The 24,450-nt window shown below is 41.7% G+C and overlaps 1 protein-coding gene, 1 long non-coding RNA gene and 7 other non-coding genes across 11 annotated transcripts; 1 reads left to right on the top strand and 8 right to left on the bottom strand.

Annotated features, from left to right (window-relative positions):
* Positions 1 to 8,721: 8,721 nt before the first annotated feature.
* Positions 8,722 to 12,734, top strand: LOC115670399 (protein NRT1/ PTR FAMILY 8.1-like). Of its 3 annotated transcripts, XM_056320079.1 has the most exons (6): positions 8,722 to 8,951; positions 9,260 to 9,345; positions 9,991 to 10,180; positions 10,270 to 10,487; positions 10,681 to 11,234; positions 11,653 to 12,734. In XM_056320079.1, exons 3-6 carry the CDS (start codon positions 10,075 to 10,077, stop codon positions 12,485 to 12,487), a joined length of 1,713 nt encoding a protein of 570 aa, XP_056176054.1. In that variant the 5' UTR covers positions 8,722 to 8,951; positions 9,260 to 9,345; positions 9,991 to 10,074; the 3' UTR covers positions 12,488 to 12,734. The 3 variants fall into 3 exon arrangements, with proteins under 3 accessions (XP_056176054.1, XP_030447506.1, XP_030447507.1); XM_030591646.2 differs by lacking the exon at positions 9,260 to 9,345 and having other exon boundaries at positions 8,723 to 8,951; XM_030591647.2 differs by lacking the exons at positions 8,722 to 8,951; positions 9,260 to 9,345 and adding an exon at positions 9,364 to 9,562.
* Positions 12,735 to 13,253: 519 nt separating this feature from the next.
* LOC115670577 (U2 spliceosomal RNA) lies at positions 13,254 to 13,449 on the bottom strand. The gene has a single exon (XR_004004521.1). It is a non-coding gene; the product is annotated as a U2 spliceosomal RNA (small nuclear RNA).
* Positions 13,450 to 14,621: 1,172 nt separating this feature from the next.
* LOC130140514 (uncharacterized) lies at positions 14,622 to 15,937 on the bottom strand. Its single transcript, XR_008818503.1, has 2 exons — positions 15,395 to 15,937; positions 14,622 to 15,285 (listed from the first exon to the last, which is right to left on the bottom strand). It is a non-coding gene; the product is annotated as an uncharacterized LOC130140514 (long non-coding RNA).
* Positions 14,791 to 14,905, bottom strand: LOC115670572 (U5 spliceosomal RNA). The gene has a single exon (XR_004004517.1). It is a non-coding gene; the product is annotated as a U5 spliceosomal RNA (small nuclear RNA).
* LOC115670574 (U2 spliceosomal RNA) lies at positions 15,410 to 15,605 on the bottom strand. The gene has a single exon (XR_004004518.1). It is a non-coding gene; the product is annotated as a U2 spliceosomal RNA (small nuclear RNA).
* Positions 15,938 to 16,819: 882 nt separating the features above from the next.
* Positions 16,820 to 16,937, bottom strand: LOC115670571 (U5 spliceosomal RNA). The gene has a single exon (XR_004004516.1). It is a non-coding gene; the product is annotated as a U5 spliceosomal RNA (small nuclear RNA).
* Positions 16,938 to 19,791: 2,854 nt separating this feature from the next.
* LOC115670564 (U2 spliceosomal RNA) lies at positions 19,792 to 19,987 on the bottom strand. The gene has a single exon (XR_008818529.1). It is a non-coding gene; the product is annotated as a U2 spliceosomal RNA (small nuclear RNA).
* Positions 19,988 to 21,288: 1,301 nt separating this feature from the next.
* On the bottom strand, positions 21,289 to 21,406 carry LOC130140565 (U5 spliceosomal RNA). The gene has a single exon (XR_008818540.1). It is a non-coding gene; the product is annotated as a U5 spliceosomal RNA (small nuclear RNA).
* Positions 21,407 to 24,082: 2,676 nt separating this feature from the next.
* LOC115667871 (U2 spliceosomal RNA) lies at positions 24,083 to 24,278 on the bottom strand. The gene has a single exon (XR_008818528.1). It is a non-coding gene; the product is annotated as a U2 spliceosomal RNA (small nuclear RNA).
* Positions 24,279 to 24,450: the final 172 nt, after the last annotated feature.

Genomic DNA, 24,450 nt, shown 5'->3' with positions numbered 1-24,450 from the left:
AAAAGGAAAAAGAAGATAAATAAATAATTCCAAAAAAATATTAAAATATTAAAAAATATATTGTTCATGTGAATGTCGGCTATACCACGTAGGATGGCCAATGTCTACATTAGTAATTTCTAGCCAAAATTAGCCGGATGAATTTTATTAGAAAAGCGTGAAAATATTTAGGGCTCAATTGATATAATTAAAATGGTCAAGAATATATATATAACTTTTTAAATTATTTTTCCGTGTAACAAATATAAGTTTATAACCGTGCAATGTACAAACATCTTGCTAGTTATATATACTGTACTCTCAATTTTCGAATGGTTTAACATCTAAATAAGAACAGTTTGCTCATCTTATAGCTACAACGCAATGTAAGTTTGAGCAACTTCGACATGCAACTTTGGCTCTGTCACTTTTATATGCTCTTCGTTTTTTTTCCAAAGGATATGATTATGAACGGGTAAAATGATTTTTCTGAGTGATAAAAACGACTTGTAAACCAATAGAAACACTAAGAACACGGGTCACGAAAAGACAAGTGTACTCCGAGTTTTAATTAAGCAAATATGGTACATCATCAACAAAGCACGTAATAAAATGAGTTTCGAAAAATGGAACAATCAATTGGTGTTATGGAGGGTTAATTCCAAAACAAAGCACCAATTTTAGGTCGAGGGACAATTCTGTCCTGAACTTTTTTTTGTCCCATAAAAAAACTACTAACTTTAGGTCGAGAGACAATAACTTTTTTTTGTTCCGTAAAAAGGCACAAACTTTAAGTCGAGTAACAATTCTGACCTCAACTTTTTTTTGGTCTCCTAAAAAAGCACAAACTTTCACCATGATCCCAAATTTGGCCTCCCGTTAATTTAAAACCATCGATTATCCAACTTGATTATTCCACCTTAGCAATAAATCCACGTGACTTGCTGATTGGATTTAAAGCACTATTCATTATCTTATTCTCTGAGCCACAGCTTGAAGAATAACGTTGAAACTGTTCGTCTTCTTCACTTCACTGACAAGTCAAAAATATCTCCATATTGAATCTCTCTGACCAGATTTCATCGTTTTGTCATAATCTGAAGCTGTAGATCACCGCCCATCGACAGACGCCATAAACAAGATTCTTCAAGCTCACCACCATAACCTTTTTGCTCAAACAAAGGTGAATTCAAACAGAAAGTCAATGGGGGGCCAAATTTGGGATCATAGTAAAAGTTAGTGATTTTTTACGAGACAAAAAAAAGTTCGGGCTAGAATTGTCACTCGACCTAAAGTTGATGCTTTTTTACAGGACAAAAAAAAGTTCGGATCAGAATTGTCCCTCGATGTAAAATTGATGCTCTTTTTTTTACATAACCCCTTTGAATTGTCAGCAAAAGCTTCGATTTAAGTTATAACGCACGGTCCCGCAGGAGAGAGTTGCTTGCAATTGTGTATAAAGCGAATTGACAACCACCCTCTTAAGGCTTGTACATTTCGTCAAGCAAGGCTAGTCGGGGGTATAAATGTTTGAATTCGCAATAATTGGATTAGTTTGACATTATATATATATACTGAAAGTGAACTTCAGGGAATACATCGTGCATTAATACGATTTACAAATGCGAAAAGGACGGCAATTTTAAGCATAATCTACTTTGTAATTAGATTTATTTTCATTGGTAATATCCGAATAGATGATTATGGACGGGTCTAAACACAACGTGTTTTCTCGCATTTGAAAATGGATGTAAAGGTACAATAGTCCAACATCCACATCATGTCAAGTTGAGATGAGACCACAACACCCCTTTAACATCATAACATCACAAACCACAAGTCTACCGTCGAAAAAATACAGGGAAGCCTAACCAAAGAGAATTATCCCCGTCAGCAGTTAGCATATGTCAAGGTGCACTAGCCTACATAGCACTTAAATCTTAGCTTCCGTTCGTTTGGCGGAAAATATTCTCCCGGAAAATATTTTCCGGATTTTCCGGTGTTCGGGGGGCGGAAAACGTTTTCCGTGGGAAAATATTTTCCTTCCCCCCCTCACAAAATAGCTTAAGTCTACGGAAAATGACTTCCGCTTCTTCAAAAGCGGAAATCATTTTCCGGAGCTTCTTCTTCTTCTTCTTCACTAAGGTCGCCGGCGCTGCCGCCGGCCGCCGGGTCGCGGCCTTTGCCGCCGCCGCGGCCGCCGCTGCCGATCACCGGCCGCCGCCGCTGGTCGCCCGCCGCCGCCGCTGCCGCCGCCGGTCGCCGGCGAAAAATATTGTCCGAAACTTTTTCATATTGGTCGCCGAACACCGGAAAATTATGTTCCGGGAAAACATTTTCCAGGAAAATGACTTCCAGGAAAATATTTTCCAAAAGGAGAATATTTTCCGCCAAATGAACGGAGCCTTAGAATCACTTACTTTCTATTGGCTTGTTACACCACGTAACACTGTTACATGATGTAACCATTACATGAAATACATTCTCCATAATTTGTAAGAAGTTAAGGTGCATCTTGTAAAAAAAAATATCCCTTTTGGAAGTATCAACTTTCATAAACAATCTCCGATCAAATCAACCTCGTCCCATTCCTTTTAAGGAGCATAATAATTCGAATCATTGCATATCAGGCCGACTACTCTATGAATATGCAAGCTAGAAAGATGTTCTTGCTTATGGGATAATTGTTCAAAAAATCCTAAACCTATTGTACCGTGGCCAATTCCGTCCTAAACCTTTCAATTGTGCCATTTTAATCCTAAGCCTTTTGACGATTTGCCAATTTAATCATAAACCTTTTAATTGTCCTACACCTTTTGAAGATTTGTCAATTTAGTCATAAACCTATTATTTGGATATTTGACGGGAATAATTACATTGAAAAATTATCAAAATATTTAAGACTAAGTTAGCACAATTAAAAGATTTATGACTGAATTGCCTCCGTACAATAGGTTCATGATTTTTTGGACAATTTTCCCTCCCGTTTACCCACAACAACTGAGCGCTTTTGACAACAAAATAGAATCTAGGCCCAGCCCAATCTCAACCACATGGGAGCAGCTTGAACTCGCAGTCCCACTTTCAAGTTATACTTGGCTAAACATTCAATAATGTATAAATCATCATCAAACAGAACGTTTGATTGCAGTAATGGTTATGATAGGTCTATGGCTCAATACCTGTTGTAATAGCTATTAGAGTAGTTTCTTGCAGTAATGTCTATTATTGGACATCCGAAAATTTCGTAATAATATGTATGTGACATTGAAAATTTTCCGTGTTCGATAATGATACTTAGATTATAAAGTTAAGTATTATTTAGCTTAGTTTTCGTGTGGACACGTAGAAATCATTGTTGGACCTTAAATTTGTGAGGCGCGGAGGATAATTTTCGAAAATGTAATCGTTCCGAGTTCGACGTATTTAAAATTTCTAAACGTTGATGTGTACGTTAATATTATGACGGTGTTAATTAATTTACCGTTGTCTTAGTAATTAATGGGTAATATTATTAATTTAAACTCTTGTTAATTAGTATTAATAATTAATTATTGTTATATGGTGTTAAAGGGAGAAAAAATTCTGATTTCTACATAATTTTTCACAAAAACCTCTCTTAAGACACCAAAGGCTCACGTGGCATATGGAGGATTTATGCATGGCCACATGCCATATTTAGAGATTCAAGCATGCCACATGTCACTCTTAAGCTAAGCTTCTTACACTAATAAGACACATAGCCATAAATTATCATTACCTTGGCTATTACTCATCCCTAATATGTCTTGACTTCTCACACTTAGTCGTAGATTAAGTGAAGATTTGCCACTTGTGACTTCATGCATTCTTCAACCTAAAATCTACTCCTGCGTTTTACTTTCATTTTGGTAACATCGAAGAGAATTTTTCATCTTGACCGTAATTCCCTTCTTCACCTTCAACTCTCAAAGATAATCTACTTTCACCACTACCCGATCCAAGATTTACAAGGTGGTTTTAACTTTGGATGTTCAGATTTTGTGCAAGTTAAGTGAAGACTCTAGAGTTAAGTTAGATCAATCTACTTGACACTTTTAACTTGGATGGTTGTGATATGCCATTTTGATGTGCTATAATATGGTAGAATTTGTGGTTGTTGGATTTGTTTTGCTGGCCTTGTACAAGTTCAAAATGTGTGTGAATTGTTTTCTTAAAGTGTAGTATTGTTGGCAAGTGCAATTGTTAAATCTGAACTTGGAAATATTATCCTTGAGGCAATTATTGAATTTTTCTTGCTGGTCTTATGCATGTTTAAAAGGTATTTAATCGTTTTACTTAAAGTGGAGTGTATTTGGTGAGTGAAAAATGATGAATCTGAATTTGGAAAGGTCATATTTGTAAGTTTATATTCAACCATTGTTCGAAAAATTTGTTGATTAGATTTTACTTTCAAAATCTGGATTTATTTATGAACTCGAGTAGACTCTACTCTTTAAATCTGGATATAAGTATTTCTGACCTCAAGTAGACTTTACTCTTTAAATCTGGGTATATATATATTTCTAAACTCGAGTAGACTTTACTCATTAAATTTGGATATATGTATTTTTTTAACCGAGTAAATTTTACTCTCAAAATCTAGATGTGTATTTTCTGAACCGAGTAGATTTTACTCTCAAAATCTGTATATATCTATTTTTCAACCCGAATAGATTTTACTCTTAAAATCTGTATATATCTATTTCTGAACCTAAGTAAATTTTACTCTCAAAATCTATATGTACCTATTTTTGAATCAAAGTAGATTTTACTCTCTAAATTTGGATATATCTATTTCTAAATCTGAATCTGGACATACTTATTTCTGAATCTGAACAGATTTTACTTTTAAACCAAAATATGTTTACTTCCTAAATTTGAGTATATTTACTTTCTAAATTTGAATAGATTTACCTTATGAATCGAGTAGATTTACTTTATGAACTTGAGTAAATTTTTAACCTTTTGAGTCTGATCACATATTATTTCGTACTTATTGCTTGAATAATGCATTTCATTGCTTTAAGGAATATATGATGTAAAAAAGATGGTGAGTATATGCATGCAAATACTTATTTATCATGGCTTGCATGAGAATAATATATTTTCCGTTATCCACAAATCAACAATGACGATGCCCCATGTGTCGGGATGCCCTATAGGTTGGATGCCTCGGAGGGTGTACCGAGATACCTCGGGAGTTGAGATGTCCCGTTGGTCGGGATGCCTTGGGAATGTTCGGGAAATTGTGTTTGTGCCTGAGTTTGAAGTACTATATACCACATGTAGTTCTACTATGTGGATCGACGTGGGTCTTATGGAGCAGGTTCCCTATCGATTCGTTGCATGGTACTACAAACTTGACGGCAAGTTAGTTGGTCCGTTGAGGGGCTTCGACATTGATGACGATGGTCACGCAACGGAGAATGAAGTTATTGATCCATGACATCATTAGTCCTTTGTACAGGCAGGCTTTTGAATAGTATGGAGATAGGCTACCTCGACCTACCTAGACTTTTGTTTTTGTGATGAAATGGAGTTGTAAATCAGATAAGTAATGTAAATAAAGAAGCACAAGTACTTTAACTATATTTGTGTGATTTTCATGGTTAAGAAATGATCATTTAACTTCCGCTTACCTCATTATTAATAAAGCTTAATAACCATAAGAGACACGTGTCGCGCATGACGTTCTGGAGTGTCACACATTACATCGTAATCCTTATTACAACTTATTTTCTACATGAACCTCCCTAAAGGAATAGCTATTCCTGCCAGACTGTAATAATTATTCCCATAATATCTTTGTCTTTTCTTTTCACTCACTTTAACAATGCAAGATTATTATTTATCATTGAAATTTTTATTGATAATATGATGACAACATCAATTATAGGTTTTTGACTTAATCAAATATCATACAGGTAATAAAAAAACATAATAGCTAAGTTATTGATGTAATAAACAATAATGTTCTCTAGATAGTTCCTAATTGTTATTATTTTATTAAACTATATTCATAAGATAATAATTAGCATAATATTAATTGCTCCCTATTAGGTACGATTATCTAAATTTTTAGTCATTCATAGTATAATGATTATGTTGATTATTAATTATACTAATAAATGCTCATATTGTTATATAATTATTATTCCAGACATACTATTAATTATATAATATTAAACAATATGTACTTTGATTTAATCGCATACCATATGTTTAGATTTAAATCTTATTCATAACTTAATTATCATATAATATATGATATACACATATTAAAGTTATGTATTATCCTCAAGATTGGTTATAAAGGTGATAATTACTGTAATATAATATTTACTTTAATGTAATCACATGATATGTGCTTACTTTTCATTATAATTACATACAAATTGCTATAATATAAATAGACATTTGGTATGATAAATCATATATCTACTAATTTATATGGGTATTAAACTCATGAATCATACACTCCCTCTGATTCTGATTTCAGAGACATTTTGGAAATTCTGATGCTATCCTCTCCTTATTATGTATGTTATTCAAGAAGCCAAATGATGTAATATGTATCACATTACTCAAACCAAACAATGTAAATTACAGCTTTCGACTTTATTACATTACGGCATAACAGCCATTACCTTACAACCTTATTCTATCATTGTAACCAAACGGGGTGTATAATCAAAAGATGAAGTTGCAGTGAAAGCCCAAGCCATAGCCAAACCTAATCAACAGGCAGATGTCAATGGCCAGCCGATTCATGGTTACGGAATAGCCGGTGCCTAGTGAGTCGAGAACACCAGACCAACCTTCCTTCTATAGTTGTTCCTAAAAATAGTATAGTGAATAACATTTTTGTATCGGATCGTACCATATCCAATTTAGCTCGGGCATCCAGTTTCTCGAGCTAGATACACGGAACAATTCGACACAACAACTTTTTTCGGCCTACCATAATCTCATTAGGAGAGCGGCATCAGTTCCCGATCAGTTTGTGCACGAGAAGCCAACCCCACCTCAAAGCTCCTCGGAGTTATAATCGTTTTGTCCTAAAACTCCTAACAAAAACGCATTGATGCTACTCCTATAAATTAGTTGTATCATCCCTTCCGCATTACTTACTCTTCACTCCAATGCCACGCAACTCCACTCACAAGGATATGTGAGTACGGGAGAATCCGGTCCGTGACACGGAGCTGAGCTAGGCTTTGTGTGAGCCTTCGAAAAGTAAGAGGCCTCAATGGTTCGAGCGAAGCCCCCACTAATTAAATCGCATTAATATTTAATTACATCTTTTTCTAACCACTCTTACCTTGCAAGATAGTCTAACCCACACGAGAAAAACACACCCCCACATCAACATCACGGCCGCGAGCTCCAATTCCGCCGACTCCCTTGGCCTTTTGCTCGGTTGAATATTCAAGAAAAATACGATTGGACTAGTCTAATCACACAAAATATCTACATTGATCGAATTTACGAATGAATCGATGTATTGCGACTAAGGTGTTAAGCCGAAAGATGATTCGGAGAATTTCCGACATCATTTTCCAAGTTACGAACATATTACTAAATTTGACAGAGACCAGATGAGAGAGGTGAACAAGCCCGTCGAGACATCGTTTTCGCCTGTCTGAACGCCATCATCCTCAATCCCCGGAGACAGTCCGAACGGAACGCCCCCCCACGCTCGCTGACCGCTCCTTCGTCGTCTGGTCTGCCCTCGTCGCTTTCATGGACGATTCGAAGCTCCACCGAGATTGGTTTGGTCCATGCCCGTTTTCACGCTCTACCCCCCGGATCAAGGCCTCGCTGCTGATATCGGCAGCTTTCAGTGTTCTCTGTCGATGATTACCCCAATCGACGAAAGGAGCCAAAAGAGAAAAAACCGGTAAGGCAAAGGGCACGACTCAGTCCAACCATGTCGTCGAAAAGCTCCTCCTCGCAAGCTGTGGTAATTATACTGATTTCACAATGATTTCCCTTGACTACTCAACCAAGGGAAAAAAAAAAAAAACCAACATATAACAGAGCAGCCATTTAAGTTATCGCCTCTCTCGTCGTACGCCGAACACACGAATTGTGCATGCATTCGTAGTGCGGCTCATATATAGATCTGAATGGAATGTGAACCTCACGTCCGTGATGAACATGAATTGTATCCTATCGTATCGTACTGGCGTTTGAGCACGAGTCGTTCTCAAACCATCGGCTAGATCAGCTGTTTTACTGGTCCATCCATAACATTAATAAATGATTCGAGGGAGTGGAACCGGGTTCCGTTTTTCTCGGGGCTTGTTTTTTGGCAAGAAAGCGAATTGGAATTGGAATTGGAATCGGAATCCGAAATGATGACAGTGACAAGGACGAGCATGATATTTTGGTACCTTTAGCCGTCCAAGTCTCGCGGCAAATCATCGTTCTCAGTTATCATCATTTGCTCATAACTTCTTGGGTTCACACGATGCAATATAATAATAATAATAATAATAATAAATTTATAAAATCAGTATCAGTCCAAAAGATTCATCCCTAAACAGCTGTTTTACAGGTCCATCCTAAGCTTCCCAAAGTCCTGAGAAGACGGTCGCCGTCAACGGTACCGAACCGTCACGGAGACGCGAGCGATTGGCTTAGATTGACCTTATATTACAAATTTTATAAACCCGCAGAAAAAGAAATGATAATAAAAAGAAGAGAAGATATGGAAAAATGGAAAGACAATTGCGAAAAGTGCCATTTGCTTGGGAAGCATAGCTGACTGCCTGAGTAACACGGTGCGAGCTTTATAAAGCTCCCCTCGTTCCGGATGCCGGTGGCGATTCGAGACGACCGCCGTCTTGTTCACTTCCTCCGTCGCAGGAGAGTCTCCGGTCGCCGCCGATGCGCATTCCTCCTCCCTCTCGGAGCACCCAGCATCGCGACGGAGCCGACGACCGCAGGTAAAGCTTGAGGTCTCCATGGGCCTGCTCCATTATCTATGTTTCGCTTTGAGCTGGAGACGATGACCACCTCGCCAGCAAAGCGTTTCAGGTTTTTTTTTCTGTTTCGCCGTTCTCTCTTTCCGGTGAGCTGTTCAGTCGAGAGTTGCTGGTCCCGTAAGCAATGAGCTGCGCTGTTTTGCGTCACTCGCGGTCGGTCAAAACTCGTGGGTTGACTTCCCGGTTTCTTGAGCTCTTGAGTTCTGTGGACGCTCGTGTGTCGTTTCCGACCACATCTTGAGCTGATCACTGTAATTGCGTTGAACCAGCGGGATGAACTGTGTGGGCGCACTCTTGATTAGCCGACTTTCGTGATCATACGGAAGTTCCTTCGCTCTGCAACTCTGAAAGAAAAGTAAAAGATCCACAATGCTTGTGCTGACCGGACTGTGCTTCATTAGTCCAATCCACCAATGTTTAGAAAGTCAAATTAGAGGGTATGACCTTCATCGTCCCTTTATGTGGCCATAGATGCTAGTCACAAGCATCGGGAGTTCGGCTGCTAATATCGAGCAATTCGAGCTCGCTCGCTCGCTCGCCGAAGTGTGATATTGATATTGAAGATTCTCGTGGTATTATTTACTTTTACTCTGATTTATGCAGGCCCAACTCATGACTATGTTTGGCTTAGTTAGTTATTTTGTTATGCTGAATTGGATTGGAATAACTATTGCATTCTTCCGGATCTGCCTCTGAAGTTGTAGAACTTTGCTGTTTGTTTCATGAGAGATGGTGCCGTTCGCGGGTCCATTTCCAAGATTAGAATCGAGATTAAGTGATATATGAGCTGGTGTGATAGACTGGAAAAGAAAAAAATTTGACTTCGCAAATCCACCTTAAAAAGAGCATGAATTTCCATTCACTTAGTGAAATTTGAAATGGCGAACCTGACCACAGTTCTCGATTTGTCGCTCTTTCACAAATGGAACCTTGGAGATTTCGCCTTTGTAGAGAAATGAAGGCAGAAACGATTTATGTGAATCGCGCTTCTCTATTGCAGCCTGAAGACATTATAGCTTCTGCAACCATTGTCGAGAATCCAAATTGAGACAAATCAAAGCAGAGACGAGAATTGCCAAAACCCATGGGGGAAGAAGATGTTTACACGAAAGATGGAACGGTGGACTACAAAGGCAACCCTGCCAACAAAAAGAAAACTGGAACATGGAAGGCCTGCCCCTTTATTCTAGGTACTTCACACAACCACTTCCTTAAAAGAGCTTTATTGAACCTTATTCACAGAAAGAAGATGCTTATGGTATCTATATCTTATCCGTAGGCAATGAATGTTGTGAAAGGCTGGCATACTATGGCATGAGCACCAATCTGGTGCTTTACTTCAAGAACCGCTTACATCAACACAGTACAACCGCTTCTAACAATGTTACGAACTGGGGAGGAACGTGCTACATCACTCCTTTGATTGGAGCTTTTTTCGCCGATGCCTATCTAGGGAGATATTGGACTATAGCATGCTTCTCGATTATCTATGTTCTTGTAAGTCGCATTTACATATTTTTCCTCATCTGAGTACTTGATAATCAACCTGCGCAGTTTGTGCTGCACAAATGAGGGGTTCCGCATTCTTTGTTGAACATTCACAAATTCAGCTTACCGACCAGTACTGATAGCATACTCTAACAATCGATCAAGATTCGGCAAGCCTTACTTATTATATCATTATACACAGGGGATGACACTGCTGACGCTCTCGGCATCAGTCACGGGACTAAAGCCAACCTGTACAGGGAAAGATAATTGCCACGCTACGAATATCCAAAGCGCAGTGTGCTTTATAGCACTCTATCTCATAGCCCTGGGGACTGGAGGGATCAAGCCTTGTGTCTCATCCTACGGAGCTGATCAATTTGATGATGCTGATGAGGCTGAAAAGAAACGCAAGGGTTCTTTCTTCAACTGGTTTTATTTCTCAATCAATATAGGCGCACTCATTGCGTCCTCTGTTTTGGTCTATATACAAGACAATGTGGGTTGGGGATTGGGTTTCGGCATTCCAGCAGCTGCTATGGCAATTGCAGTATGTACTTTCTTTTCGGGCACTCGCCTTTATCGTAACCAAAAGCCTGGAGGGAGCCCCCTCACGCGTCTCTGTCAAGTGGTGGTGGCATCCTTCAGAAAATATCGAGTGGAAGTACCAGCTGACAAGTCTCTCCTGTATGAGACTGCGGACGCCGAGTCTGTAATCAAAGGAAGCCGCAAGCTTGATCATACCCAAGATTTGAGGTTAGTGCTTCAAATTGCATCTGCGTGATTACTCTGTTCAACCTTTCTTAGATCAGGATTCCTCAATTCATTCAGGTTAAATTAGTCAGTCACTTGAGTTGGTTGAAAGTGAGCAATCCCAATATATCTCTTAATCGTGCAGCACATATTGGATCAATTGCATGATTGTTAGTTCCAAGGTTATACTGCTGTTTATGTGAGACAGTTAGGATACAAATCCTAAGATCAACTCTGATCCTCAAGAGATTTGCTATCTTCATCAAATTTATAGTGGTGAAATTTTTATTTCTGCATTTGCTCTACTTTATGAGTTGAACCATTTCATTTTAATAATGCTAGGATGCTTTACATTTCAAGATATCCCTGAGCACACTCGCTTGTCCTAACATTAGTTTCTTTTCATTCTCTAAATCTGCAGTTTCTTTGACAAAGCTGCTGTGGAAACACAAACCGATCACATTAAGGAACCCGTGAATCCATGGAGGCTGTGCACCATCACCCAAGTGGAGGAGCTAAAGGCGATCATACGGCTGCTTCCTGTATGGGCCACCGGAATCGTCTTTGCCACTGTGTACAACCAGATGGGTACCTTGTTTGTTTTACAAGGCTCTACTATGGACCCTTACGTTGGAAATTCTAGCTTCAAAATTCCAGCAGCCTCTCTCTCTATCTTTGACACCCTCAGCGTCCTATTCTGGGTCCCTGTATACGACCGCATCATTGTTCCAGTGGCAAGGAGATTCACGGGTCACAAAAGCGGTCTGACCCAACTGCAGAGAATGGGGATTGGCCTCTTCATATCCATCTTCGCCATGATATCGGCAGCAATACTAGAGGTCGTTAGACTCAAGATGGTAAGGAGGCATGGCTACTATGATTCCACGTACGTACCGATGTCAATATTCTGGCAGGTCCCCCAGTACTTCCTCATCGGTTGTGCAGAAGTGTTCACATTCATTGGGCAATTGGAGTTTTTCTACGAGCAAGCGCCCGATGCCATGAGGAGCATGTGCTCTGCTCTCCAGCTCACCACGAATGCACTCGGAAACTACTTGAGCTCGCTCCTTGTGACTATTGTCACAACTATTAGTACAAGACACGGGAAACTGGGATGGATTCCAGACAATCTGAACCGCGGTCACCTCCATTACTTCTTTTGGCTTTTGGCGGTCCTCAGCGTGATCAACTTGGGAGCTTTTCTCTTGGTAGCGAGGTGGTACACGTATAAGAGGGCGGTGGGGACGCTCCGCTGAAAGTGCAGGTCTCTTCCAGCCCAAAAACTTGTTTCCACAGCGACCTCAGTTTGGAGCGTGACTTAAACAGATGTCTTGATCGGCATCTGCTTCGCCGGTTCAAGCTAAAGAATGGCCTGCTTGAAGTGAAGTACATGTTTCTACTTTCTGTTGTGTGTATGAAAAAACAACTGGTTACCAATTGCTTCGTTGTGTCATTGTGTAATCTAAGAATCAAAATGGAAGTGAAAGTAAAAGTATAGCGCAATCTATTTTCTCGCGTTTGCTTTTCACGTCAGATTGCGCTGAAGTCCCGTGCAAAAATTGTTTTTCCTTCGGTCCTTGTTGCTCAGCTTTTTCTATGCTCAATGTAAGTTGGGTTCATTCAGTAACAATTATTCATTCAGTGGTGGGCAGTGTCACGTCGGATCAAATGTTTGAGGCAGGAGTCCTGGGGAGACCCGACAAACGGCGACACGAAACAAACGATCGCAATGTCTTTTATGTTGTTGCACGAGTAGACATTGTGCATGTTCAAGCCTTGAATCAGTTTAGAGGATATTTCCTCCTATCAGAAGCATCGTCTACTTCTCCCCAACGTGGGCCATTTTTGTCAGAAATGAACAACAGCTACTCGTTGGCTCTTGCTTTGAGGATGCAAGGCCCCCAATTCTAAAAACTGGCAAACCAAAAATACGTTCCACCCAAACAAAGAGCAGAAATAAACACTAGTGATAACAACAATAAGCGAATACTGGTGAACCGAATTTATTTCGACTGGGCTTGGGTGGGGTGCGCCAGGCATGGGCTGCAGTGCAATGCCCGAGCAACGCTTGAGAAGCCTAGTAGCAAGCTACCGTGGTGGCCTCTCCCCCGAGAGAAATTAATTTAATATCATGTGGACTGATGGCCCACGTATCAGATATTAAACTGATAAGAACAGATACTACACTTGATCTTAGCCAAAAGGCCGAGAAAGGTATGCTTGGAACGTTGCCTAGCCTCCTCCTTTGTGTCCTGCTCTGGTCCGTCATGCTTTTCGCATTCCCTGTGTGGGACAGTCTCACCGTTTCACGAAAACCTCCAGTGGAGTTTGAGATCGAGAGAGGATTGAAACAGAACAATCTCATGGGGTTGTATATGGCAGCGTACTGATTTTGGTTCAGAGTTCTAATCCAATCCTTACAAGAAAGATTTTTTTTTATTTTTTATTTTTTTTTGATAACCGAGGTGTCCGCGCAGCCGGCGAGCTAGGGCTCAAACCAGCGGTGATGCCCGACTAGTCCTCGAGGGGGGCTAGCGCAGCATCCCACCGCCACGACCCCCACTTAAATCACCGATGAGCGAGTTTGAACCCAGGACCTCTCGCGAAAGGAACTGAGCGCAAACCAACGCGGCCACCGATGGGTGGGACTTACAAGAAAGATTATGCAGTCACTTGGCTTAGAAAAGCAATCGATCTGTGTGTTGTCTGTTGGCGGCAATGGAACACCAATCCATTTACTTACGATGAGGCAGAGAACAGAGGGAAAACTCGAAAACTAGAAACGCAAGGCTTGGTGTGAAGCAAGAATCTATGGTCCTATTACTCCTGCTCTTTCGTTGTTACCCATGCGAGAGAGCCCAAGAGATGCTAAAATACTACTCTGTACATATGGCTATGCCGGCCGACTAAACTGAACTGGAGTTGGTTCATTTTTTCTTTAATTAGGACAGCAGATGCAAGAAACATTTGCTCCATATGTTCTGCATTTTGAAGCCTGAACTGGTCCATTGATAACGTTGGTTGGAAGCTAACAGTCCAGTTTTCGAATTTGAGAGTTACAAGGATTGCGAGCGCACGGTCACGATTCTTTAATGAACATATGGAGATAGTCACATACTTCTCTTCCTCTGAGCCCCGACATTGCCACAGGTGTTGGCTACTCTTCAGCAAGGGAAAACTCCATAAACAGGCTCTCTGTTCTAAGCTCCTACAACTCGAAGTGGTCACATATAGCCTGTTAGTCAAGAGGGTATGATTTGGCGATCAGCAGTGCAGTGTTCGGGTTCTGACGTCGGTCAAATGAGTATCGCTTGAAAAATGATTAGACTTGAGACTAATTCAATAGCGGGGCGGTGCTCTCAAGGAACTGATTCCATAAAACAGTAAAACTTGGAATGAATTGTGAGCATTATTGTTATCTCAGGGTGGAATCTTTTGCATAGCTAAGTTCAGCTAGTTTCTTTTGTATAGCTAAGTTCAGCTAGTTCAATATCTGAAGCTAATTGATTGTCGTTAGGAGACAGTTGCTAAGCGAGACATGTTTTAAGGGGCTAAGAAAAAATCAGTTGAGGAAGCCCCTTCAAAAACGGGCGTATGCCACTAGTTGTGACGAGCACACGGTATTCTTTAGTAAAGAGCGAAAGAATAGTTTGCTCTGTGCTCATCACATGGCTGCGTGATTTGCCCAATTTTACAACCTCGTCTTTTGTGACTGGCCTTGCTGCCCATGTTCTTGCCTTTCATCCAATGTGGTACGTTTCATAAGAAGAACTAGGGTGGGCTTTTTGACAAGGAGCCATGAATTTGTGGAACATTCACCATCATAAAAAGACTCCAATGCTCAGTGTATAATAGAACGGGACCACTTAGCACAGATAAACCCGAGAAACACTGACAGATCACCATTGTCTTTTGGATTCTTCGCTTCAGGAATGATGTTTGCTTGGCTTCCAACAGCTACAACCCAATAGTTTTTCAGCAACACAGAGAGGCAGAGAGTCGGAGACCGCACCCGAGAGCTTTGCGGACTAGTTAAGCAACACAAAAGCATCGTCTTCGCGTACCAAGTAGAAAACCAAAAAATATGTGTCAATTAAACAAAGTACAAAAATAAACGAAAGTGATTATGACACGCTAACACAATACTGGAGAAGCAAATTTACTTCGACTGGGCTTGGGTGGGGTGCGCCAGGCAAGGGCTGAAGTGCAACTCCCGAGCGACGCGCGAGAGGCCCAGTAGCAAGCCACTGTGGCGGCCTCTCCCCCTAGACAAATTAATTTAATATCATGTGGACCGATGGCCCACGTATCAGATATTAAACTGATAAGAACAGATACTACACTTGATCTTAGCCAAAAGGCCGAGAAAGGTATGCTTTGGAACGTTGCCTAGCCTCCTCCTTTGTGTCCTGTTCTGGTATGTGATTCTTTTCGAATTCCCCATGTGGGACTCCTTTTCATGGTTTCCCTTCGCAAAATGAAGAAGAACCATAGCTGACTTGGACGACTCATGAAAACCACCAGTGCCTGGCATTCTCCATATTGGACAAGTGACGAGAACTCGAAATGGGCAAAAAGATTTGGGTGAGGCAGTCCACGGTCTGGCGTGGACTGGTATGGCATTAAACGACGAAGAAGTAAGGATGCTCGAAGCATGAACTGGGTGCCAGGATAAGTTCGATTTAAAGCTAACCAGTCCCTAGTGCGCGCCCATAAGAGAGAGAGAGAGAGAGAGATGTGGAAGCCGGAAGGCATTACCGAAGTAGTTGAGGAGAACATACGTGTTGTTATCTCCACTTGTAAGAGCTTGAAGATTGGATGGAGGACGGTGATGGATGTCACATTTAACCAATTTTAGAGAAACTGATATTTGACAAGATGCTGGAGTTTGCATTACGTTGCATTCAAACTGCTTTTTGAGAACTAAATGTGAAGCATCTTTGTGATGAAGGAAGCTATCTGAAATTTTGCTCCAGCATTTGTGTTTTTTGCTTCTGTCTCTAGGAGAGTTCCCTAAGGTTAAGAGAGTCCCTCCAAAATAATCGAGGACGCCACTAACTTACAGTGAACACACGGAAACGGTACTCTCTCATCAAAGGCAAAAGAAAAGAACAGGTCACTCCGTGCTCACCACACGGCCGCCCGATTCTGGCAGATGACCTGATTGGGATTTTTTCGAGCAGATCCCTGTCAAACGTGTCTCTTCTCCTTTCAACTTAGGACTTCCTATTTCCTAGGATTCTGATTATTGGCATCAGGTGTTTGGCTACTTTTAGACGAAGGTACAAGTCCAAACAAAGTCTCTTATGTGGTTTATGCTCTTGCAACTCTCAGAGTCATCTGTGGGCTGATCCTTTTGTGCTCGGCGGTGCATTACCGGCATTTGCCACAGAGAAAGTTAAGATGATATCAGCCTTTCCATGGTCGAAGCTCAACAGAAATAGGTAACTTGAATATGTCAAAGCTTGCAGAATTAAGTGTTGAAATTGCTTTCACCGCTTGCAAAGTAAGGGTTCCATAAACTGTCAAACACAGTGCAGGTTTCAATGACTACAAAGAACAGTCATATTTTGAACTCTATTTTAGGAGCTCCCTCAGTTGAAGGAACCCCTCCAAAAATAGGTGTATGCCACTGATTGTGGCGAGCACACGGTATTCTTTAGTAAAAGGCGAGAGAATAGTTCGCTCTGTGCTCACCACATGGCTGCGTGACTCTTCCTTGTGGGCGACCTCCTATTTTTCTGACTGGTCTTGCTGCCGTGTTCTTGCCTCTTTTACTGTGTGGGACGTTAGAACTGTCCGTGCTGCTACCGCTGGTTGGAATATTGGAGTGGAGCATTTCATCCGTTTAACTTAATATCAGCACCTAATGGGTCCTTTTTGGTTTCTCAAATGAGAGCTAAGATCAGAAACCATGGTGGTGAATCGAAATGGTAGTCCCCATTTGCCATCTCGAGTGAGGTTTGCGCATGCAGAAAACACGACGTCTTACAGACCCAAGATGAGTCCTCAACCTTCAGAGAAGAGATGAGTGGCGTATGAAACTGTCAAATCTAATGGTGGGCCTTCAGGCGAGTATGCGCAGTCTTTAGATCAGCATAAGAAGACTCAGTTTCCAGTTGAACGGTTGAGATTTGTGAGAACCTTAAATAACTAGGAAATAGACTGAATCGTTGGGAAAAGTAAGAGGAGGACGACTTGTTGCTCTTATCCAGAACCTCCTCCAATAAATCCCAGACAAGAGTTTTGGGGAAGGCCTCCGAGAGTGGGTATGTAGTCAGATAGAATCAAATTCGCATGACGCCTGGTTAAAGAGCTGAACTTTTGTACGTCAGTGAGACACTTTCGCCGTCATACATCATCTGTACACGCCTTAGCTACTCCAATATGGGCACAAACCTGATGTTTATATGCTGAAGTTGGGATTGCTCACCCATTGCAGGCTTGCAGTGTAGTCTCCAAATTTTAATGTTTGGCAAATAAAAACTAAATACTCCTCTACATCCTCCCATGGACTTCACTGCTTGATATTCAGGGGCCATAAATAAGTTTGCTAAATTCCTGTTGAAGGTTTGTGCTCCGTCAACAAAAGAGTAGTCCAAAGACACTGCAGAACGTGGAGATGTCTGAAACTGGAAGCAAACTTGACGGCTCCAGTCCATTCACAAGTTTTTGTGATTTGTCCATATCCATGGTGTGTAGAGATAACCTAGCTAGCACATATCCAAACAAGATTTGCATCATTTGGAAGGTGAAACAACATCTGCAGTATCACAAACCACCGCAAGGAAAGCATGTGCGCTGCACTAGCGACGCGGCATTAAGGGCCTTATGGGACATTTGAATATTTACAGACATACAACTGATTTTACGTTGCTCACTGGCCTAGTTGTCCTCTAATCATCTTAGAATCTCCCTCAAGCAGTTTCCATTTCTATGAAATCATGAATATGAAGGTGTAGAGATCGTTCCCTGCCTTCTGTTGCAGTTTTTCCTTGTTGCACATTGACAGATTAAACATGTGGCTGAAATCTTCTGTTCCCCTTGATTAGGTTTCAACTCACACTTGATTCTCTGCCAAATACGTCGGACTTTGTTGGAAATTTTGACAATAGAGCATTTCAGCAGTTCTCTAGGCCCAGAACTCGACGATCTTACAAAATGCCAGCTCTAGCCAACACCGGAATTGAAGAGTCTGTATTAGACTTGTGTTATCTAAAGGATGATAGTGCAAGTGATACGAGTGACTACTCAAAATATGGCTCTGACTCTGAAAAGGAGCGTGAGGACATTGCTCCTGACCAAAGTATTGTTTCTAGTTGCTATGCTTCCAATGCTTTCGAGACGCAAGATGTCGGAGAAGTCCAGGTACTTCAGGCTCAATTCTGACAATGTTGATGACTATGTGGAGTCTTTGAAACATTTTCTTTCTCAGCATGATGAGAAGCTCATGCGTCAATTCCTTCGACTTATGCAAGTTCTGATTGGGCCGAGGAAATGTCTACTTATTGCAAGAAGCTTTTTTCCATTCTTGCCCTAGATTTCTCATACTTGCTGTCCTCAGAGAACCCGGAAGAGATATGTTTTCCGGTAGATAAGCTCACAAGTGATCCCATCGTGACTGTTGATAAACTGCTCAAGTAAATGTTGGTCGAAGAAATCCTGGATTGGTGAGCAGGCTCACATATTTTTTGGAGATCTTCAGGCCAAGAAGGACAAGTATTTGTCTGTTAAGAAAGAGTTGAGTGAGCTGAAGAGGAGAGGAGGGGATTTGCTGTCTCAGATAGATTCCAATTCGTCGGTTGTGCAACAAATTGATGAACAAATTCTCAGCTCCAATCTTGGTGAGCCAAAGTTGTTAGCAGACTTGAGTTGAAGAAGGTGGCAATTGATGGGATAATCGCTGAGCCAAAAATCATGGCAGACTCAATATTAACTGTGTCACGAGAGATTCAAATTGCCAGTGCTGAAATCCTGGGATTGGAACTGAAGAAGAAAACATAAGCCAAGCCAGTGGGCTGAAATCCTCGATTAGTGTGCACCCGTAAAAGGCTTTTCCTTTGAAAAATCTGTCTAAAGTTCAAATTTACGACGTGGACATGCATTCCAGTTTCTTCTGCACGGTTTCTACTGCCAGTTTCTACTATAACAATCAATCAAAGCTTCAGAAAGCTCTACTTGTATAATGTAAGAATCAAAATGGAAGTGAGTAAAAGCATAATGCAATCTATTCTCTCTCAATGCTTTTCACGTTGGATTGCTTTCCCAGCAGTCCTAGTTGCGCAGCCTTTTCTATGCTTTAATGTAAGTTGAGTTCATGTAGTAACAACTGTCAAGTGGCGGGCAGTGTCATGGTTGATCAAATGTTTGAGGCAGGAGTCCGACCCAACAAACGACTAGAATGTTTTTGTGTTCTTGCACGTCAAGAGGAGACTTCCAACTTCGACCCACTGGATCTTTCTCTTTCAAGCCTTCATCAGAGTATCAGAAGTGCAGAATAAACAGAAGTTATAGTACTAGGTGATAACTTGTTAAGCAAACATATTTATACTGGGCTTGGGTGGGGTGCGCCAGGCAAGGGCTGCAGTGCAACGCCCGAGCGACGCTTGAGAAGCCCAATAGCAAGCTACCGTGGTGGCCTCTCCCCCTAGAAAAATGAATTTAATATCATGTGGACCGATGGCCCACGTATCAGATATTAAACTGATAAGAACAGATACTACACTTGATCTTAGCCAAAAGGCCGAGAAAGGTATGCTTTCCACCATGGCATCGCCTCCTCCTTTGTGTCCTGCTCTGGTCCGTGATTCTTGTCCAACTCCCTGTGTGGGACTCCTTTCCATGGTTTCTCTTCGCCAAAAAGAAGAACCATAGCGGACTTGGAAGACTCATGAAAACCTCCAGTGGAGTTGAGATAAGAGAGCATCGAAACAGAACATGTCGGCGGTTCGGAGATGGCAGCATACTGATTTTGATACGGCACTGATATTTAATAGATAGTGGTGGCAAAAGAACGCCTTGCCTGCTTACTGCCTAGAACCTGGTATTCTCCATATTGGACAAGTGGCGAGAACTTGAAATGGGCAAAGGATTTGGGTGAGGCAGTCCACGGTCTGGCGCGGACCGGTATGGCTACGATGAAGAAGTAAGGATGCTCGAAGCCTGAATTGGGTGCCAGGATAAGTTCGATTTGAAGCTAACCAGGCCCTAGTGCACGCCCAAAATAGAGAGAGATGTGGAAGCCGGAAGGTATTACCGAAGTAGTTGACGAGAACATGCGTATGTTATCTCCACTTTAAGAGCTTGAAAATTGGATGGAGGACGGTGATGGATGTCACCTTTAACCAACTTTAGAGAAACTGATATTTGACAAGATGCTGGAGTTTGCATTACGTTGCATTCAAACTGCTTTTTGAGTACTAAATGTGAAGCATCTTTGTGATGAAGGAAGCTATCAGAAATTTTGCTCGGGCATTCGAGTTTTTCGCTTTTGTCTCTAGGAGAGTTCTCTAAGGTTAAGAGAGTCCCTCCAAAATATTGGAGGATGCTGCTCGCTTACGGTGAACACACGGAAGCGGTACTCTCTCATAAAGGGCAAAAGAAAAGAATAGTTCGCTCCATGCTCACCACACGGCTACCCGATTCTAGCAGATGACCCGATTGGGATTTTTTTTGAGTGGATCCCTGTTAAACGTGTCTCCTTTTTTCAACTTAGGACTTCCTATTTCCTAGGATTCTGGTTATTGGCATCAGGTGCTTTGCCACTTTTAGACGAAGGTATAAAAGTCCAAACAAAGTCTCCTGTGGTTTATACTCTTGCAACTCCAGAGTCATCTGTGGGCCGATCGTTTGGTGCTCGGCAGTGCACTATCGGCGTTTGCCACAGAGAAAGATAGATTATGTCAGCTCTAAGGTAAAATTATCCACGAGGTTACTTGAAATATGTCAAAGTTTGCAAGTGTAGGAAATTGCTATAGGGTTCCATAATCTGTCAAACATAGTGAAGTTTTAATGACAATCAAGAACAGCCAGTCATAATTTGAACTCTATTTTAGGAGCTCCCTCAGCTGAAGAAGCCCCTCCAAAAATAGGCGTATGCCACTGATTGTGGCGAGCACACGGTATTCTTTAGTAAAAGGCGAAAGAATAGTTCGCTCTGTGCTCACCACATGGCTGCGTAACTTTTCTTTCCGGTCGACCTCATGCTTTTGTGAGTAGCCCTGTTTCCATGTTCTTGCCTCTTTCCCTATGTGGGACTTAGAACTGTTCGTGCTGCTACCGCCGGTGGAATCATCTTCGAATGTTGGAGTGGAGCATTTCATCCATTTAACTTGTATCTGCACCTATCGGGTCCTTTTGGTTTCTCAAATGGGAGCTAAGATCAAAAACCATAATGGTGAATGGAAATTGTAGTCCCCATTCGCTGTTTCAAGTGAGGTTTGCACGTGCAGAAAACACGCCGTCTTACAGACCCAAGATGAGTCCTCAACCTTCGGAGAAGAGATGAGTGTAGTATGAAGCTGTCAAATCTAACGGTGGGCCTCCAGGTGAGTTTGCGCAGTCTTTAGATCGGCAGAAGGAAACTCAGTTTTTGGTTGAACGGTTGAGATCTGTGAGAAACTTAAAGAACTAGGAAATCAACTCAATTGTTGCAAAAGAAAGAGAAGGACGATTTGTTACTTTTATCCAGAACCTCCTCCAATAAATTCCAGACGAGAGCATTGGGGAAGCCCTTCCAAGAGTAGGTATGTAGTCAGATATCGCATGAAGCCTCGTTAAAGAGCTGAACTTTTGTATGTCAGTGAGACATTTTCGCCATCTTACATCATCCATGCACGCCTTAGCTACTCTCCAATATGGGGACAAACCAGATGTTTATACACTGAAGTTGGGCTCGCTCACTCGTAGCAGCGTACGGCTGAATACTCCATTACATCCTCTCATGGGCTTCACAAGGTTGCTGAATTTCTGTTGAAAGTTTGTGCTGCATAAAATAGTGGATATTGTGAAAGAACAAAAATTAGTCCAAAGGCAATGCGCGATGCGGAGATATCTGAAACTGAAAGCACGCTTGACGCCTCCAATCCATTCACAAGGTTTTGTGAAGTGTCCATATCTATGGTGAAAATATATAACAGAGCTAGCATCTATTCATACAAGATTTGCACCATTTGGAAGGTGAAATATCTGCTCAATTCTTCCTCCACAATGAGCAATTTTTCCCCGTAATATAATTATGTTAGGATGCTTTACATTTCAAGAAATCCTTCTGCTCACTTGTCCTAAAATTAGTTTCTTTGCATTTTCTAAATCTTCAGTTTCTTTGACAAAGCTGCTGTGGAAACACAAACCAATCACATTAAGGAACCCGTGAATCCCTGGAGGCTGTGCACCGTCACCCAAGTGGAGGAGCTAAAGGCGATCATACGGCTGCTTCCTGTATGGGCCACCGGAATCGTCTTTGCCACTGTGTACAACCAGATGGGTACCTTTTTTGTTTTACTAGGCAATACTATGGACCCTAAAGTTGGACACTCTAGCTTCATAATTCCAGCAGCCTCTCTCTCCATCTTTGGCACCCTCAGCGTTATATTCTGGGCCCCTACATACGACTACTCCATTGTTCCGGTGGCAAGGAGATTCACGGGTCACAAAAACGGCTGACCCAACTACAGAGAATAGGGATCGGCCTCTTCATATTAGTCTTCACCATGATATAAGCAGCAACACTAGAGGTCCTTAAACTGAAGATGGTAAGGAGGCATGACTACTATGCTTACGAGCACATACCGATGTCAATATTCTGGCAGGTCCCCCAGTACTTCCTAATCGGTTGTGCAGAAGTGTTCACGTTCTTTGGCCAATTGGAGTTTTTCTACGAGCAAGCGCCCGTTGCCATGAGGAGCACGTGCTCTGTTCTCCAGCTCACCACGAATGCACTAGGAAACTACTTGAGCTCTGTCCTGGTGACTATTGTCACGAGTATGAGTACAAGACACGGGAAGCCAGGATGAATACCGGACAATCTGAACTACGGTCACCTCCATTACTTCTTGTGGCTCTTGGCAGTCCTCAGCGCGATCAACTTGGGAGCTTTTCTCTTGTTAGCGAGGTGGTACACATATATAAGAGGGCAGTGGGGACGCTCCGCTGAAAGTGCAGGTCTCTTCCAGCCCAAAAACTTGTTTCCACAGTGATCTCAGTCTGTTTGCGATTTTGTCGGATGTCTTTGATTGCCATTTGCTTCGCTGGTTCAAGCTAAAGAATGGCCTGCTTGAAGTACATAGTTTCTACTTTCTGTTGCGTGCAAGAATAAACAATTCTGTGCAGGTAACAATCCCTTCTCGTCGCGTCATTGTATAATGTATGAATCAAAATGGAAGTGAGTAAAAGCATAATACAATCTGTTTTCTATTGTTTGCTTTTCACGTCGGATTGCTTTTCCAGCAGTCCTAGTTGCTCAGCATTTTCTATGCTCAACGTAAGTTGAGTTCATGTAGCAAGTAGTGACAACTGTCAAGTGGTGGGCAGTGTCATGGTAGATCAAATGTTTGGGGCAGGAGTCCAGGGGAGACCCGACAAACGACTAGAATGTTTTTGTGTTCTTGCACGACTAAAAAATCCAATGCATCTTCAAGCTTGAAATTAGTCAAGAGGAGATTTCCTCAATGAGCAACAGCTACTTGTTGCCTCTTGCATTGAGGATCCATGGCACCAATTCTATTTCTAACCTCCACGTTTGCTGATTGAGCTACCAACGAGAGCCATTTCCAACTTCTACCCAGAAGTGCAAAATAAACACTAGTAAAAGGCAAACTCTAGAGAAGCAAATTTATTTCAACTGGGCTTGGGTGGGGTGCGCCAGGCAAGGGCTGCAGTGCAACGCCCGAGCGACGCTTGAGAGGCCCAGTAGCAAGCTACTGTGGCGGCCTCTCCCCCTACAAAAATGAATTTAATATCGTGTGGACCGATGGCCCACGTATCAGATATTAAACTGATAAGAACAGATACTACACTTGATCTTAGCCAAAAGGCCGAGAAAGGTATGCTTTCCACCATGGCATCGCCTCCTCCTTTGTGTCCTGCTCTGGTCCGTGATTCTTGTCCAACTCCCTGTGTGGGACTCCTTTCCATGGTTTCTCTTCGCCAAAAAGAAGAACCATAGCGGACTTGGAAGACTCATGAAAACCTCCAGTGGAGTTGAGATAAGAGAGCATCG

Source organism: Syzygium oleosum, unplaced genomic scaffold (assembly GCF_021117445.2).
Source record: "Syzygium oleosum isolate NSW1041296 unplaced genomic scaffold, Sole_v2.1 Sole_v2.19, whole genome shotgun sequence".
Lineage (NCBI taxonomy): Eukaryota > Viridiplantae > Streptophyta > Magnoliopsida > Myrtales > Myrtaceae > Syzygium > Syzygium oleosum.
Note: the sequence above shows the minus strand (reverse complement) of the source record. Positions and strands in the feature narration are given on the sequence as shown.